We start from the raw sequence: 17,321 nt of genomic DNA, 5'->3' as shown, positions 1-17,321 counted from the left end.
TATTTCTTATTAGATTGCACGTGCTGTCATGTGTCGTAGAATTGCAGGAAGTTACTATATGTAGTTGGCGTCGTTGCGTCGAGGATAGCCTAGGATGGTTGTATACGCTAGGCTTCCATGTTCTTTGGTTAATCGCTCCAGCGAGAATGCGGGGTATCTTTATTCAATTGATTTGTAAACATTTGAAAATTTATGCGAATTGCGAGTATCGCATAAAGCAACTTCTTCTAATCTATAGTTATGTTCTTTATTTCACTCCTGCAAGAGCAAGATATAAGTATTTTCTACAGCTCATAGGGCGTGGGATTTCCAGAGCATCCTAATCATGGCATCGTACGATCAACTACCGCACGGTTCTTCTCTAGATATATCCAGGTTCTCGGTAAAAGTACCAGAAATTGACTTGAACGATCTTCGTACCTTACTACGACTTTCTAAACTGGGACCTAAAACATACGAAAATATGCGCTCAGATGGCAAATATGGTGTTTCTTATGAATGGATGTCCAATGCAAAGGCGTACTGGCAAAATAGTTTCAACTGGTCTGTATCACTTGTTGTAGGCTAAAATGTATCAAACAGCTTAAATGTGGCATTACCAGGCATTCAGTAGAAGACCGAATCAACAGTCTTCCTAATTTTATCGTGCAAGTGGTTGACGACGATGGCGAAACCTATCCTATTCACTTTCTTGGGCTGTTTTCAAATAAGCCAAATGCAACCCCGTTGATGTGTATTCACGGTTGGCCAGGTACGTTTCAATTTACACTGATGGGTGTGGGGCTAACTCATCGGCGCACTGGTGTAGGCAGCTTTCTGGAATTCATAGATGTTCTGTTAACACTGCGAGGAAAGTATACCCCCGACGAGCTCCCGTATCATGTTGTTGTCCCTTCTCTCCCTGGATATGCCTTCTCAGCTACACCACCGCTAGATCGTAACTGGAAGCTGGAGGATTCAGCACGTTTGTTGCACAAGCTCATGGTTGGACTCGGGTTTGAGGCTGGCTACGTCCTTCAAGGAGGGGATATTGGAAGCTATACCGCAAGAATCATGGCTAGCTTCTATGATTCCTGTAAAGGTCTGGTATTTTCATTTTACGAGTCGAAAATGTGCTAATATATACTTACAGCACTGCATCGTAAGACTCCCAAAAATGAATTTCTAACGCAAGCCCGAATTTTAATGCAAATGTTTAGTTAATTTCTGCGTTATACCGTGTCCCAACAGGGGTGTACATGGTGATCTACCTATTGAAGATTTTGAAAAAGAAGGTCTCCAACGAGGTAATGACTTTGCGCAGTTTGGCACCGCCTACGCTGTTGAACATGCAACCCGTACTGCCACTATTGGATTCACCCTATCATCAAGCCCTTTGGCCTTGCTAGCATGGTATATATCAGTATTCCTCGCTTCGAACATTAGTGCTGACAGTGCTTCAAGGATTGGGGAGAAATTCCTCGCCTGGACGGATGAAACCCCATCCCTAGACCAAATTCTAGAGTCTGTCACTCTTTATTGGCTAACAGAGACTTTCGCGCGCGCTATATATCCATATCGTCAAGTATGTCAAATCCTTTCGACTGATATCACTGCACTTCTGAGAAGTGACTGACTCAAATAGGAACTTGTCGAAAGTTCGTCGAAAGAGTGGACTGATGAGGATTATTTCTCGGTTTTCCAACAGGGCCCAGAGCGTTATATGACGCACAATGATCACAACTATTACTGCCGCAAGCCGATGGGTTACTCTTGGTTTCCGAAAGAAATTGCCCCAGTACCGAAGAGCTGGGCGGCTACAACTGGGAATTTGAGATGGTTTAGAAGGCATGACAAGGTGTGTTGACACACAGCTGATGCTGACACGACTTGATAACTAATCTGGTATGCAAAGGGAGGTCATTTCGCTGCTATGGAACAGCCACATGCCTTGCTTCAGGACATTGAGGATTTCATTAGCGAAATACCGTTTGAGAATCGTTAATTGGCTCATCCTGTTACATTGGCGGAGAGAAATTTCCAATTCAATGTCATTTAAAGCCTAGATTTCCTCAACAGGTTGATCTGAAAAAGTGGTCTCCCCATGTTTGTATAACTTGGGGTAGTTTTGAATAGCTTGAAAAATAGGATCGTCTATCTTTATAAGCTCAGTTAAGTCGGATTAAGCATAGATAATATACCTAAAAAAATTTTCAGATCAATAATTAAAGATAGATCTAGATAAGAGGCAAGCAGAGAAAAAACAACAGTAATCAATCCATCATTATTATCCAACCAAGAGTTTTCAAATTAGAGATTAATATCACCCTTATTAAGGTCTTTTAAAGGAAGCTACCAATGAACATTATCCAACTATATTGCTAACTAGATAATGCTTTATTCAAATTTACCTATTGGACATATATAAAATCCGTGTAGAAAATACCGCAGCGTACTCCGGCAAAATTCAATGAACAGCTGCAAGAAACTGCGACACAGAATTTGAACATCATATGACCGATATCTTGTCCTAGCGGAAACTTTCAGCATGAATGTTGCGTAGCTAGGCTTGGATTTTGGATGCTCCCATCAAGAGGTATCATCCGAGGGTATCCCCAAGAGCGCTAAACTGCCTTAATGCAGCTCAAAAATGATAGACTAACATTCATTTTCAGCTTTCTAATCGTCAATATAACAGGATAAACCCATTAACTGGTTCAAAAACATCTTTCAGTCCAACATCAGAAGTCAACGACTGTTCTATGGAGCCTAAAAAATAGCCCAAAAACTGCTAGATGTTAGACCACGATCAATACAGGCAGATGCGGAACACAGAAACCGTCAAGACACCATTATCAACTAAATGAAAGTTATTGCGGAACAGGTTCCAAAGAATTCTATCTAACTGGATTTGATACTTTTCTTGATAGAAATACTATAATTATAGCTATAATAATAACGAATCTAGCTTTAGATATGATAAAAAATAAATCAAATACTTTAATTTAATAATAGATTTTTTTTAAACTTCTCTTTTAATCGGCTCGTCCCTTCCACACTCTTCTTCCTTCACTTAAAAGGCACAATTCTCACCAACAGAAATGAATCCCTTGTAGGATCGGTATGGCGAACAGCTGGCCAGAACCATATAGGCGCTAGCACAGTAAAATACAAGACCACCCATAGAAAACAGATTACATATTCCCACGTTCTTAATCTTCCATATATACCACCCTCCCTTCGAAAATATCTGAAATAAAGACTCTCAAACGCATCTTCAAATACGATGGCTAATGGCTGGAGCATAAAGAAATAAAACCCATTGGCTTCGAACTGTGGAATTCCGATGGCCAGGTCACTAAGTTGATGAATGCATCCGGATATCGCAAAGACAATCAACAGGCTGGTGACTCGATACAAGTTGGACTGGCGCGGAATCGACAGCGACGTGGTTACGGATGCTGCAATACCAGTCAGGCTTCGGCGAAGCCACTGATGCCAGAGAAGGCTATCATGCTTCTATGTTAGCAAACAACTTGATATGATAGATGATGGTACGTACCCCCAGAACCTGCGCACGGAATAGCATTCTAACAAAGGACCATATAAAGGAGGAAGCTCGGCTGGTGTGTTCAAACCTGTAGCCACAAGAATAATTGAAGCGACGTAATACGTGATCATAATCGGCAGTGCGGCATTAAGCGTAATTGTCATCGTGAGAATAACCCTTGTGATGAGCTCTTCCAGATCTACCTGGCTTAATCTCGCGAAATTCAGGTACTGCTTTTCCTCCGAGAACATTTCCATGTCCGGCGGCGGCCCAGAAGTTATTGCATCGAGAAATAACGACGCGAGTACAACAATGAGGAGTCTTTTGCGAATAAATTGTGTCGCCGAAGGTACTTCTTTCGACTTGGTTCGGCCACCACTGAACGAAGGTATGTTTTTAACTTCCCATTTCGTGCCAACCCTGCGCATATTCCATGAAAGGAAAATTGCCCATTTTATGTTTCTCCATGATAGCAGCCCATTACTGGGTTCGGGGGCATCTTTAAACCCAACATCAGAAATCAACAACAGCTCTGTGGAGCTTAATAAGTAAGCCCAGAAAATGCTAGCTGCTAGGCCGCGATGCATCCGATTTTGATACCATGTCGTAAAAGTATATTGAAAGACTGAGGTAAGACCAAGCAAGATGGTGGAAATAAGAATTCGCGTAAATTTTGTTCGAGCAGTCAGAAGGCCAAGTGTAGACAACACATTTAAGCCGATGATGCAGGCAGCTGATATACTCAGCAAGTGGTCTATCATTGTGCTTGCTTAGCTATGAACTCGCAGTTTGGTATAATGGGAGTTTTTAAATCTCAATGATAAATTCTTTCTTCAATTGCCCCATTTTTCTCTTTCGTTTTTCACCTCATTGTTTGTGTATTTGTTTTTTCTGTCCGACTAAATTTCGAGCGCGTTGTTCACGTTATTCCCTTTTCGGAGAGCCAAGCCCGCGTAGTCTTGCCGTTTTTGGATTGTCAACCTTGACATGTCATGCTTGTCAGACTGTCATGCACCAGCATTTTGTCAAGTAAACTGTCAAAGCTTTGGTGCCTAATAGAAAGACGCCCAATATCACTGTTGGACAAAGAGTTTTAATGAAAATCAGATGTCTGACATGGTTTGACAAGCGTTGAACTTTCTGATCGTCAGGCCTGACGGTCACTGACAGCGACCCACTCATTACGGTTAGAATTGCCCTGGATGTGCTAATTGTAATTTCGTAGATCATCAAGTACGGAGAGATTCCCTTGGATCGTCTATTAAAGGACTGAATAGAGAAAAGGTTCTGTATAATATCTTCATTTTCTGTGTGTTTTTTTCCCATTACCCTCGTCTCATACATGGAATTCGTCGTTTCATTACAAAATTCTCAACACAAACTATTTGACAACAGCTTAGCTGGAACTAGGAGCGTTCGCAGCAATCAAGTCCAGCCATGCTGCCAATCGGTATCCAGCTCGGGCAATTAGTTCCTCAAAGACGGGCTGGCTGGTGGCGTAGTAGTTACCGGACAAATCATTGTTCTCGATGTAGGATAGGCCAGGCTCCAACACTGTGCTGCAGACGTAGGTGTTGGCATCAGAAGCCCAGATCATCGAAGAGGATTCAGGGTCGGTGATGTCCATTCCGTCCAGCCAGGAGGAGCTGTTGGATGCGTACTGGCCGCTCTTGATACGCTCGGTCAACATAGAAGCATATGCCTTGGCGTCACTAAGAGAGTAGCCGCCGGCGTCTTCCTCGGGCATGTTGGTGTCCCAGATGTGGTGGAGGTTGGTGGATTCACCGTTGTACGTCACATCGATCGTATTACCACCGACGTCCAGGTTCTCGTCATGGAGAGGCTGGTGGATGTCGCCGACGAACTGCATACATGATTAGTTTACTATACACTTGTATTGTGCGACAAGATAGGTAATACGAAAACTTACGTGAACGATGAACATCAGTGCATCGAGTGACTCCTTCTTGGAAGTCGAGCTGTCCAAAAGTTGATTTGTCTATGGCCTTGTTAATATAGTCCATCGAAGAACGAACAGATTGACTAACGTAGTTCTTAATAGCGCTGATACTGCAACCGCTGTCACCACAGTCACGGGAATAGTCAACATTGCAAGTCTGAGGTGGTTTATCCTGGGCGTCAATGAAATGATAAGGCTTGGAGTATTCTCCAGCAGAAGTGTACTTGTAAGTATCGGCCCATGTGGCGACAGAGGCGAGGTAAGACGAGTTGGTGATACCAAGGATGCCTTGGCAATAGCTCTCGGTTGTGGAGTTGACAAAGTTCTGCGCGATATATCCAATGGTCTGGTGGCCAAGGTCCCCCCAGGCATTGCTGCCCTGGAACTGCGCGGCGATAGCCAAAGTAGCGGGGAGGACGAATCGGAATGACGAAGACATGTTAAGCTTTTGTACTTTTTTCAACTGTGATGCCAGGTACCTTGCGAGAAGACAAATAGGAACCGGACAGCCAAGCCCTTTAAGTATACACCATCTGGTCACCGTGCGGAGGATCGACAGCACAAAAGCGGGAGGAGATTAAAACCGCGATCGTGATGTCCTGCGTAGATCATGGTACATACATGCATTGTGCGACATATGAGATCACGAGCCTTTCTCGTATACCATGACTGGGTCTTGATAAGATGTTTTCCGCACGGGTTGACTGGATCGGCTTTCATTCGTTGCGGGCTTTGGATATCCAATGTAACAGTCCAAGTTATTGTTCCTGCAGATCAATCCCATCTTTATGCCATGCAGCAGACATGCGCAATAAACCACGGGTTGTCACGGCATTCACAAACTAACTGATTTAACGGAACAAGCTTTCTGATCTGCGGAAAGAGTTACATTAGTCTTATCGGTGCTCGCCTAAGGCTTGTCTCGGAGCCAATTGAGCCTCTGTCACGCTGTCTCTGCTGCCGTGTTTGTTTTTCTGCCATGTAACATCGGGTCCCGCCTGGCCAACCAAGGAGGGAGAAAGGATCGCTAAGATGCCATCCTCTTGGCACGTGTGGTCTTATCTGGATATAATTTAACTGGCGTGTTTCCGGGGAGGTCCGGCTGGCTGGGTTAATTTTCAGGATCGAGGAGTAAATATTACTCTACAAGATACGATGTCAGTGTACTGGATTTGTCTATTCAAGAGTGAATAATGCGGTGCCTTGGTCGAGGCTCTGCGGGAAACAAAAGACGGAGCCCAGTCCCATTGAGGAAGTTGAATAAACAACACAGGCAAATGATAACACAGGCAAATGACCTATTCTACTTCTCGAGTCGGTCAAACTAGGCGTTGTTTAATTGCATTCACTAAAGCCCAGTAAAATGCAGCTAGGGAGTGATAACTTAGCATTCACTTTCACCTTTCTAATCGACGGAATTACTTTGCTTATGCAGAGCAAATTCGTGAATCTGATCTAGCCTGACTAGAAGAATTCTTTGGATACCACAGCAACGGTGTGTGCCTAAAGTTGCAGGTTAATTGATTGGCTTGATATTTGGGACTCTAATGATCCTTGCTAAGATTAAACTTTTTTGTATTTAGCAAATAGTCTTATTGTTTAAGTTAGTAGGTAGATTCATTGTTACTAACACATTATGATAAGTGTTAGTAGCTCTAACAATCCTTGCCAACCTTAGACTTTTTTGTATTTACAGTACCAAATGATCGATTGCAACAGTCTTAGATTACATATATGGTTTATTCTATTCGGACTGGTTGGTATGGCATATAGTACATGGAATCACTAACTTGATCATCACTCTATTCCCAACTTCACACGGTGACATAACTTACCATCATCCTTTTTACATTGTATCGAGGAGTTCAGCTATTTCCTCCGCACCTTTCTTCAATGCGTAGGCTGTAGGCAAATACTGAATCTTCCTTAGATGTCCAGAGGCATCTCTCCTGAAATAGCACAGCATGCACAGCTCGGCGCCATATTCCAGCAGCAGCCTCACCATAGCTAGATTGCCTTTCGCAATCACAGTCATCCATAGCGTGCGCAGCATATGCTCCGTCAGAAGCTTGCTTTTATGGGTGAAGCCACGAGGCACACTCCAAGATTTAAGCATATGCTGTACAAGATCTATATTATCCTTCCGCACTACGCGATACAAAGGATTAATTTCGGCGGAGTCGCCTAGGTCAAAATGGGCGCCGTAATCTATCAGAGATCTGATAATGGTATCTTTGCCCTTTGTAATAGCCATAGTTAGGAGTATTCCAACTTTTCTTCCCCTTGAGGTACAAATACCCCAATTAATAAAAACGTTAGCATTTGCCCCTTTTGCAAGTAGCCTCTGCACAAGTTTCTCGTTGCCCTGCTCTACGGCTAGCCATAAAGGGGTCTTCAAGTGGAAGTACGGATTGTCTATTTCCGAAGGTCTCTCTGGATCCACTGGGCAGTCTCCTATGAGAAGCCTATCGACCAGGTCGTCTTGTTTGTATTTTATTGCAGCATACAGTGCATCGTAAAATACCATTGATCCGTATCCACATGTCCCAGATGGACCTAAGTCCAAGAGCCAACAAAGGCTGTTCATGTAACCAGATTTAGAAACGGCATCAACAAGCCAGTAGTATTTCCCATGCGCCAGTTCAGCTCCGCGGCCGGAGTAGAGAGTTATCAGCTCTCCAATGCCCAGCTTGATGGCGTAGAAAAGAGGCGCATTGTCCAAATTATCGGTTGCGTTTATATCTGCCCCGGCTTGGACTAAGCATTTTGCGATTTCGACGTGTCTGGCCAGAGTAGCCAAAATAAGCGGTGTCCGACCAGTCGCATTTCGTGCATTCATATTTGCACCACATTCAACAAGCATCTCTACTGCATCAAAATGGCCATTTTTGGTGGCCAATGCAAGTGGCGTGTGATTTGCCACATTCGGATTGTCCAGCATCGACATGTCGTAAGTCATTATTACCTGCAGAACATCAATACAACCATGCTCTGCAGCCACGCCCTCTACGTAGGAGCCTTTGAAATCTCCTACTGTGCGATCGGCTCCTTTGGATAGTAGAAGATCGACAATATCCGCCCAGCCCCAGCGAGCTGCATAGAACAAAGGTGTGCGGCCCGTATAATCAACTCTGTCCAAGTCGAAGAGCGGCCTCTTCTCGAGCATAAGCTCGACGACGTCTTTATGGCCTTCGATCACAGCAAAGAATAGCGGGCTTTGTGCCAGATCATTGCCTAGATTAATATCCGCATCATGGTCTAAAAGCAATTTGACAATTTCTATATGTCCTGCCGTAGCTGCGTTGGATAATGCAGATCTATAAATATTATCCACTGAATTAGGACTAGCATCGAATTCAAGTGCTTTGAGGGCCGTTGCTTTCTGGCCATTAGTAGCAGCCCATAGTAGGGACGAACTCCCGCAGTATCTAACATCCAAGGCATATAGACTGCGTTCAATGAGGACCCAAATTCGGGGGTGGACCAGCCCAAAAGCATGCAGGATTTTGATGATGATGTCTACTCGATTTTTTGATGCTAGTATCCATGACACTATTTCGAGAAGCAGTTCAGTGGGAAGGCGAAGCAGGCTGCCCATTCTTGACAACTGGAAATTCGATGCTCACAACAATTCAACAATTCCCAGCATCGGTCATCGTACGAGTATATATGGTGAGACGATACCTGCAAATCACTTGCAAATCATGGGGTGTCGAAAGCAACGCTTTTATTGTGCGTTCTAACCATCTAGGAAACAACTTTAGATGATAAAAGCAAAGTGTTTCTCATGTCGCGTGTCCTGAGAAAGAATTTTGCGGCGTTGAACTCGTGGAGGCAACGGAGGCCAACCACGGACCACGCCTCACGTGGCTGGTGCTTCCCCGCCCGTCATGATTCATGGCTCTGTTGAATTGGCAGTTTTGGCCATCTGTGCAGACTCAAACAGATCAAGTATGAGGCGATGTCTAGATACGACACAGGCGGTTCAATGAAGATAGAATGAGATTCCTATATAGTATATTTAAGAATATAAAGAAGGGTTAATTTCTCTCTATCGCTTTACTCCCTCCAAGTCGGTTCGGGTCGGTCTCCTAGGCCTCTACCAACCTGACAGGCCCCCAACTCCACACACCTCATCGTCAGTACACCTTACAAATACACTAAATGTGATATCATCACCAGTATTTATCCGGGTTTTATTATTATTTATGAGATTACTAATTATTAAATCGTAGTGGATCCGATCGAGGGTATGCAAAGAATTTATAATAGGTCACTGTCCAGTAATAACAGTATCCAGACTCGATTCCAACAACCGGGATTCTTACTGTTACCATATATCAAGCACGAGGATTAATCGCATTCGCTACTTCCTTATTAATGGTAGTCTGACCGAAAAAGATGAACCCATTTTTCCACCGGATCTATATTGTACACTAATCTCCATCCACGCTATCACAACCCACTAGAGTCGGGTCTCGCATATTTTATCCTTCATTGCTTTGTGCTATTCCGTATAACATCATCTACATAGGTTCGTGTAGACATAGATATCCACGAGGCTTTAGATCAGTAAGTATACACATCAATTGATACCTCAAGTGAAAACCATAATACCCATATAAACTACAGAAATAAAACAACTAGCTCGCTGTAGGATGATTATCACCACTTATGCCTGGGAAAAATGCTCCGAATTGCTCGAACATCCGCTGCCTAAGTGCCTCTATATCAATCCTGGTGTATTATCCTCTGGCTGATCGGCAAGGTGACAAGTCTCATATACGACCGGCACCAGCGTAATAGGGGTGGTCGGAAACAAGGCACATATTCCTTTCGCAGGAGCTTCATCGAACTACTCCGTTATAACAAACTATCGTCTTTTGTTTAAAGTGTCATTTGAAAGAATTCATTATTCAAATCTGGAAATAATCCGAAAACAAACAAGCTGTTCACAAGTGTCGATCTTACTAGATACAAACATTTCCCCCATCAATTCATTCTCGTCACATTAGTCTTTTTACATTCTATCACGCTCTCAGAAATTCCCTTTTTTGCTCATTGTCCCTTGAATTAATTCTAATGGAGAATGTTCCACTTTTATAACATTCGTACAAGCAGGGAAAGGTTTCGCCAAAGTTGTCACAGTCATATCACCTAAAAGACCAAAATGCATAGATATATATAAACCTTGGAGTTCATGGTTCTCAATCAGAAGATTCTTCGGATGGCATGTCAGGGCCCAATGGTATCTCCATCTCAGTATCCAAGAGGGTGCGCGAGGGCAAGCCTCGATTCAATAGAACGGACATGGCGAGGGCTTGGTTTATTCCCATACTATAGCCAATCCTATCCATGTACATGATGGCCCATCGTTTCAAAGAAGGAGGAGATATGGCACGGTCCGCAGCAAGATACAAAGGCCAAATGAGCGCATAACCACCGAGGGCTCCATGCGGGGAGTTCCGAGGATCAATGTGTGTGTTATTTTGAACCGCATTGCCCACAGCGCCTAGGTGGTAAGGCACGCTGGCACAGATTCCAGCCACGAGGTGTTTGGCGATTTCATCGCTTTGGCTCTTCAGTTTCGAGTACTCATTTGTTGGTAACATGGCTGCGCCGAGAAACTGATGTTTCAGTTGTTGGATCTCTCCAGCATACCCAGAAATGTACTCGTGAACGACCATTCGCAGAGCGCGGTAATTATTTAGGACCATAGCCGCACTCAAGTTATTATAAATGTGGTAATGATCTCCATACACAACCCGTGCCTGCACTTGCACTTGAGTGTCGAGGTCTCTATCTACGGGAACTGTCCTGTATGAAAAGAAGGAAGGAAGCGTAGACGACCATCTAATAAGATCATTATCTACCGATAGAGCAGCCTCAAGTATGGACCATGGCTCTGTAAGCTCGCCGTTCTTTACAGCAGCACAGAAGTTGCTGAATCTGACGGCAATGTTGCTGAATTTATCGATGAATCTTGTTTCGCTTGTCTCGATCTCTGAAGCGACCTGACATAGGTGCGTCAGAAATGATGAGGTAGGCTTTCCTGTGTATATATTGTTCGTTATCTGTTAATACGTCACATCTTTAGTTATCTAATTATCCACAGCTAATTTTGGCGGGTTGAGATTTATGTCGGGAGTACATACTATTGAGATCTTCAGGTGTCTAAACATGGAAAGACCACGTAGATTGCGCAGCTGCTCTTCTCCACGCCATTCAATCAACTTGCCTGCGCCTTCAACATGATTTCTCCATCGTTGCATTGATCCGGAGCCGTTACATGTCATAATCTGGATTCATCATTAGTTAAAATCACGGTTGGACGTTTCTAATTAGGTTCTAGGTTTACCTCAAACATGCCCAGCAAAATCACTGCTCCTAAAGTTGAGTCCTCTTTGGAGAGTGATTGATCTCTAAGGGCTTGGTTTGTATGAGCCAAAGCAGTTGTGTACTCTTCTCGCGCGGCTCGCATTAGGTTTGGGGCCGTCTTGATGTTCGCTAATGCCGCAAGTCCTACTGCTTTCATAGCTGATCGTATTGCAGAGTCACCATTCGAAGGCAGTAACTGTTCGATAAAGCTATAGTGATTTGCTGACTTTCCATCGAGAATATAATTGCCATAGACAAAGCATGCTGCTTCGTCATCTATTGGCGTTGTCAGTTGCTGCGATTGCGGACTTTGCTGTAAACGACGGTATCTCTGCTCGCTTTCGTATAGTTTCTGTCGAGATAGAGCGGCCTTGATGTGAATCCGCTTGGCTTTGCGGATCACATCATCGCTCTGGTTTTCAAACATTAATGCTGTTAGGTCGCGATACCCCGTGCATTTCTGGTCGGCACGGATGCATTGTGAACAAGATGGGGTTTTTTGGTCACACTGTCGATATATATCAGCAATGTATCCACCAAGTAATTACTCGTGACCGCAAATCTGGCAGTGGGGCCATTGAATATCGAGGCAAAAAAAGACTCATGTCCTATTTCATACCTTCAGTCTTCGGGACCTGCAACGGCTGCAGCCACCACTTGGTTTACCACGAAACACCATGGTTTAATCGGGCCAGACACCTTTGCCACACGTAGTGCAGAAAAATTATGAAAAAGGTAGGAGAAGCAATTGCCTGAAGGAGTATGCATGGCGATAGCTTTAAAGCTGTGAGTATAAACCCTGAAGAATGATGGACATTCTCGAGCTGAAAGTTCGATTGAGGCTATACCTATTTGGGTAACCTCCTCGTACAGCTCTAGCGCCATGTGTATTTACACTCCGCCAATAAACACGCATTATTCTCCCAGTGGCTTCAGTTAGCGCCAACGTTAAAGAATAGGCTTTCTTTTCTGTGTAGGCGAATGCCTTTAATTCTTTTTTTAGAAGAGCCTCGCTCATTAATGGAGAAACCGCTCAAAATGACATAGTCGAAGATGATAGGATGTAATTTTGCTTTTTTCTTGGAGGGCAAATTCGATTGCAGGGATCAAAGCCATGGCTGCAAATATATTCTCTAAATACGCCAAAGTCCAAATTGACCACATAGATCAACTTATTTCGAGACTCCCGAATGAGTCGGATGACGCTCTGAAGAAGGCATCGTATTCCAACGTTGCTGACTTTGAATAATGCTACTCGAGCCATAGCAATCCATAGAGTGCTGCTCAATCGGGTCACAACTTCAAATTTCTTCACACATCCGAGCTATCGTAGATTCACGACATTGAATCTTGTGTCTTCATAATCACGACGCATCCTTCATTTAGAAATTAGGTATTCATTCGTCGGTATTCGGAAGACGACACAGGATAACTAATCAACTTATTACCAACACTAACTATACTTGATTAACATTAATGTAGTCCGCCGTATGGCATGTGGCGTCAGTTGAGCAACTTGTAAATACCAAGGTAGCATCATAACATCAGCTCACAGCATTGGACATCAACCATTGCGCTAAGCGGACTCAGTACACGTATCTCCATATTCGCCGTACACTAGTATACACCAATAGTGTCTGTGTGGAGCATATCACGGAAGAAGTTCAGCTTAATAAAACATGTCGAATAGTAGATTACTTTGATACGTCCACTGGAAGTGCCAAGATTGAGATCGAAATGGATTCCGTTTTCAATGCCTGGCCCGCGGTGGCACTTGATGCATGACTTTAATGATTGATAGAGGATTTGTTTCAGATATTTACAACCTATTGCTAGCTGTGAGAATTCATAAAAGTTACATTGCCTGCTTTTTTTTTCGTTCCGTGCTGACTTGCTGAACGAACGGTTTGGTAATCTGTCAGTCGATTACATCCCCAGCCACCGGTATAGATGCGGCCATCGACAACAAAATCGGCTGGCGGCGCAGTATCACAACAGATCAAAGGTGAGGTGGACACGATATCGGGTCCCGCAGGGAGATCACCGGGCCGGACAGGCGATGCGCCCAGGAGCTTGTTTTCTGGGTTCCACTTGCCATTCTCAAGTCTCCCGTGGCGCTGAACCCCACTGAGTTTTGTAGTTTATAAGCTTCGCTTGTGTCGAGGTTTTAGAATCCAGGTACTGACCGTTTATTTGACGCTCAGCCTATTGTAAAGCCTCTGTTAATGTCATTTGGCCTTCTGTTGACATCACGTGCCATCATGCCCACTTTCACGTGCGGGTCAGTCAGGGCCGGCGGAGATCATGCCTGAACCAGGCCAACTCCAGCGGTTGGACACCACAGTTACATATGCCTACTGGTCGATCATACGTTGCTCTTCCCTTTTTTCCATTTTTTTAAGAGCCTCGTCTGACTTTTCTGCAATGACGATAAATTGCCTCTAGCCTAGCAGTCGACCGTTTTATACAGGAAATTCTTTCTTCAACTGATTGATTAATTCGACATCAAACAAACAGATACAGCGCGCTACTGTCGAATCCCGGACGTACTTGACACAAACAAAGCTTTGAATATAGTGGTCTGGGAAAAAAGAAGAAATGAAACTGACATTTGCCGGACTCTTGTTGCAAATCACCATAACCCTTGCGCAACCCGAGAACACCCTTTTCAACCGGCAGACAAGCATCGCCAGCAACACCACCGAATGTAGCAACCCGCAGCCCAACGAATGCTCATTTTATGCGCAATGTCTACAAACCCGCTACAATTGTAGCCCGAGCGACTATCCGCTCGCCGACGGGCAAAAATACTGTGAAAAATTCCAAGCCGACGCCTCTGACCTATCGAGCGCGGGCCAGAAGTGGATGGAGACAGTCATGCTCTGCTTGCAACGGGCCTTGGTACCGTACGCACTGGGTGGGAATCAATCCTTTGCAAGTTGCTCAGCTCTAAATGACTATGCGTTTGGTACGCATCCGAAGTGTTATGTGCAAAGTGGGTTGTGCACCTTGCCGCCTTCAGATTGGGAGGCTATTGTGTTTAAAATTGTCGGCTTGAATACTTTATTTGGTAGTTGGGACGCTCTCAAGGCCACCGTCGAGACTGCAGTGGGTTGTGAGGAGTTTTATTTATGGGCGATTGAGCAAAAAGTCTTTTGACCGATCGATCAATCGATTGTTTTCTGTCTCGCGGTCTCTGATTTAGCGCCCGGGAAATTTTGGGGGCGAGAGTGCATTGAGGAAGAGTTTATTTGATCACTTACCTTGTATAGAACTTGAAATTGCATGAGCGGTTGTTTAGATGAGCGATGTGGTTAAGACAAGCAACTGAGCCTCACCTGTCTAAGATTATTGTTATTTAATATAAGCGTACGTAATGCCTAATGGGTGCTCCAACACGTCTTTCTTCACCGCGCGGGGTAGTCTATGTGTATTACATCGAGGATTATCAATCCCCCAAAATCGATTAAATTGGAATCCAGCAACAACATAGGGCTTGGAGGATTTGCAAAAGATTAATTTGTTACTTCGGTGATACTTTGTCCGAATCCCTGCTGAGTGAGATTGATAAATATGGGGTCAAATATGGTTAAGATCCGGTGCCACGTCAAACTAGGCACATTTTCACTGCGGGGTCTCTAGGGTTTCTCTCCGACACTCTACATTGCCAAGGTTGATAGGGTTTCGGGAATGGATTTCGGTAGTGCTTGTTCTGATAATATCATCGGTTGACAGTCAGATTCATCTCTACAAGAGGCAAAAAAGGTAAAGAAGAGTGGATGTCGGTAGCTAGGCACGGCAATGTATCTGACGGTGATTGAGCTTATGAGAGGGCGACTGTTCTGTTGTTGAATATGAAAAATCTACCTCTATGAGTTGCTTCTGAAACCGTACCATATTGCTCTGTTAATACTGGGGGATCAAGATGCTCTTGCGCCTTTGCTTTGTGTACCTATTGCCGGCTCTTTTGTTCTACTTCCTGAGCCTGGCAACATCAACAACATTGACAACAGTGAGTAGTAGCGAAAAGTTTGTTCCAACAGTCAGTTAGCCTCGCTCACTCTCACGAATATCGATGTCATCTCCATTGATGCCACCACTGGACGAGCTCCGTGGCCAGACCCTAGCGATTTATTCAATGGTTTTCCTAGTGCGGAGAACCGGACCACAGAGATCTGCATTGTAACTATTAAATACACTCATCCAGGCCGGAACGACACAATAACTACTTAGGTATAGCTTCTGCTCCATTCTTGGAATGGCAGATTCGTTGGCGTGGGTGGTGGGGGTTAGAGCGCTCGCCCAGCCATTAATTTAGGATTTCAGTGCTGTCGCTCTTGATGAGGCTACTTCTTTAGGCAAACTGGCTACGCAGCTGTTTTACGGGTCCCTTCTCCAGTATTCGTATTGGAATGGCTGTTCAACTGGAGGACGACAAGGACATATGATGGCCCAACTGTTTCCACCTCAGCACGATGGGATATTAGCAAAATCACCCGCAATCAATTGAGACAAGTTTCTACAAGCCGAGAACTGTCCGCAACTTGTTATGAGGTTTCTTGGTAAGACTATGGAGGATCGTATTTGCGTGAAGTCTAAAGATACGAATTTACTAATGGGACTGTTTCCTTAGACTATTATTCATCAATTTGTCAGCTGAACGCCATCACAGGCGTGGCAATAAGCGGTTGCGATGAGCTAGATGGAGTAAAAGACGGTATCATTGCTATGTCAGGACTATGCAAATTCGACCCTTTCTCCGTTGTCTGAAAGACTGTGCAGTGTACACCGCCTAATGGAGCCGTCACAATATCCCATCAAGCTGCTCAGATAGTAGCAGTTATATGGGCAGGTCCAAAAAGCTCTAAAGGGTCTTTTCTGGTACGGTCTGGCCCACGAAGCTCCGATGACGGGTCTTGCAGGGACGATCTGTAGGTCGCTTCATAGCTGTAGGCCCTCTCCTTCCTTGATATTAACAGACTAGGTTACAACGATTTTATCAAAAGATTCTTCACTGGATCTATCCACCATTAATCTCGACGTGTTTAGCCAATTATTCCGAACTTCGATAAACGAGTTCCAGTCGATTCTTGGTACTTGAGATCCAAACCTGACAGGTTTCAATACTGCGGGTAGAAAAATAATTACCTACCTTGAAATAAAGGATCAACTAATTTTTTACAATCGCACAGGAGACTATTACTGTCGCGTATTGGACTCCGATCCAGAAGTTCACGATTACTACCGTTTCGTTTCGGCTCCTGGTGTGAAGCATTGCGGCGATGGGCCGGGATGGTTTCCAGGCGATAGTTTCAGACTTTGGTCAATTGGGTAGAAATAGATATAGCGCCTGATACTCCTTTTTGTCTCTCTATGCCAACAGCAACTGGAAGCGCAACTTCGCCAACAAGGAACGCATATTTGTGTGCTAATCCTAGGATCCTGACTTCATAG

General features: G+C 44.2%; 6 protein-coding genes across 6 annotated transcripts; 2 read left to right on the top strand and 4 right to left on the bottom strand.

Annotated features, from left to right (window-relative positions):
- The first annotated feature begins 118 nt into the window (after positions 1-118).
- On the top strand, positions 119-2,181 carry BGW36DRAFT_382428 (Alpha/Beta hydrolase protein). The gene is made up of 8 exons (XM_046216535.1): positions 119-543; positions 603-751; positions 809-1,081; positions 1,133-1,141; positions 1,200-1,392; positions 1,444-1,564; positions 1,625-1,837; positions 1,895-2,181. Exons 1-8 carry the CDS (start codon positions 326-328, stop codon positions 1,982-1,984), a joined length of 1,266 nt encoding a protein of 421 aa, XP_046070418.1. The 5' UTR covers positions 119-325; the 3' UTR covers positions 1,985-2,181.
- Positions 2,182-2,975: 794 nt separating this feature from the next.
- On the bottom strand, positions 2,976-4,408 carry BGW36DRAFT_382425 (membrane bound O-acyl transferase family-domain-containing protein). Its single transcript, XM_046216534.1, has 2 exons — positions 3,542-4,408; positions 2,976-3,487 (listed from the first exon to the last, which is right to left on the bottom strand). The coding sequence occupies exons 1-2, from the start codon at positions 4,288-4,290 to the stop codon at positions 3,049-3,051; spliced, it is 1,188 nt and encodes a 395-aa protein (XP_046070417.1). The 5' UTR covers positions 4,291-4,408; the 3' UTR covers positions 2,976-3,048.
- Positions 4,409-4,925: 517 nt separating this feature from the next.
- On the bottom strand, positions 4,926-5,928 carry BGW36DRAFT_299809 (nuclease S1; the record flags this gene model as incomplete). Its single annotated transcript, XM_046211565.1, has 3 exons — positions 4,926-5,393; positions 5,460-5,528; positions 5,578-5,928. 3 exons carry the CDS (start codon positions 5,926-5,928, stop codon positions 4,926-4,928), a joined length of 888 nt encoding a protein of 295 aa, XP_046070416.1.
- Positions 5,929-7,278: 1,350 nt separating this feature from the next.
- On the bottom strand, positions 7,279-9,284 carry BGW36DRAFT_382423 (ankyrin repeat-containing domain protein). The gene has a single exon (XM_046216533.1). The coding sequence runs from the start codon at positions 9,085-9,087 to the stop codon at positions 7,336-7,338; it is 1,752 nt and encodes a 583-aa protein (XP_046070415.1). The 5' UTR covers positions 9,088-9,284; the 3' UTR covers positions 7,279-7,335.
- Positions 9,285-10,383: 1,099 nt separating this feature from the next.
- On the bottom strand, positions 10,384-12,645 carry BGW36DRAFT_462884 (uncharacterized protein). Its single transcript, XM_046222183.1, has 4 exons — positions 12,487-12,645; positions 11,848-12,375; positions 11,645-11,788; positions 10,384-11,563 (listed from the first exon to the last, which is right to left on the bottom strand). The coding sequence occupies exons 1-4, from the start codon at positions 12,544-12,546 to the stop codon at positions 10,697-10,699; spliced, it is 1,599 nt and encodes a 532-aa protein (XP_046070414.1). The 5' UTR covers positions 12,547-12,645; the 3' UTR covers positions 10,384-10,696.
- Positions 12,646-13,994: 1,349 nt separating this feature from the next.
- On the top strand, positions 13,995-15,428 carry BGW36DRAFT_382419 (uncharacterized protein). The gene has a single exon (XM_046216532.1). It carries the CDS (start codon positions 14,466-14,468, stop codon positions 15,024-15,026), a length of 561 nt encoding a protein of 186 aa, XP_046070413.1. The 5' UTR covers positions 13,995-14,465; the 3' UTR covers positions 15,027-15,428.
- The last annotated feature ends 1,893 nt before the right edge of the window (positions 15,429-17,321 follow it).

Source organism: Talaromyces proteolyticus (genome assembly GCF_021365285.1).
Source record: "Talaromyces proteolyticus strain PMI_201 chromosome Unknown BGW36scaffold_8, whole genome shotgun sequence".
NCBI lineage: Eukaryota > Fungi > Ascomycota > Eurotiomycetes > Eurotiales > Trichocomaceae > Talaromyces > Talaromyces proteolyticus.
Note: the sequence above shows the minus strand (reverse complement) of the source record. Positions and strands in the feature narration are given on the sequence as shown.

Coding starts and splice junctions, on each gene's coding strand:
- BGW36DRAFT_382428 (XM_046216535.1), top strand. CDS start 326: ATGGCATCGTACGATCAACTACCGCACGGTTCTTCTCTAGATATATCC. Junction 544..602: donor TGGCAAAATAGTTTCAACTG/GTCTGTATCACT, acceptor TGGCATTACCAG/GCATTCAGTAGAAGACCGAA. Junction 1,838..1,894: donor GGTTTAGAAGGCATGACAAG/GTGTGTTGACAC, acceptor TGGTATGCAAAG/GGAGGTCATTTCGCTGCTAT.
- BGW36DRAFT_382425 (XM_046216534.1), bottom strand. CDS start 4,290: ATGATAGACCACTTGCTGAGTATATCAGCTGCCTGCATCATCGGCTTA. Junction 3,488..3,541: donor TCCGTGCGCAGGTTCTGGGG/GTACGTACCATC, acceptor GAAGCATGATAG/CCTTCTCTGGCATCAGTGGC.
- BGW36DRAFT_382419 (XM_046216532.1), top strand. CDS start 14,466: ATGAAACTGACATTTGCCGGACTCTTGTTGCAAATCACCATAACCCTT.
- BGW36DRAFT_462884 (XM_046222183.1), bottom strand. CDS start 12,546: ATGGTGTTTCGTGGTAAACCAAGTGGTGGCTGCAGCCGTTGCAGGTCC. Junction 12,376..12,486: donor GCAGGTCCCGAAGACTGAAG/GTATGAAATAGG, acceptor ATATATCGACAG/TGTGACCAAAAAACCCCATC. Junction 11,564..11,644: donor GACACCTGAAGATCTCAATA/GTATGTACTCCC, acceptor ACGTATTAACAG/ATAACGAACAATATATACAC.
- BGW36DRAFT_382423 (XM_046216533.1), bottom strand. CDS start 9,087: ATGGGCAGCCTGCTTCGCCTTCCCACTGAACTGCTTCTCGAAATAGTG.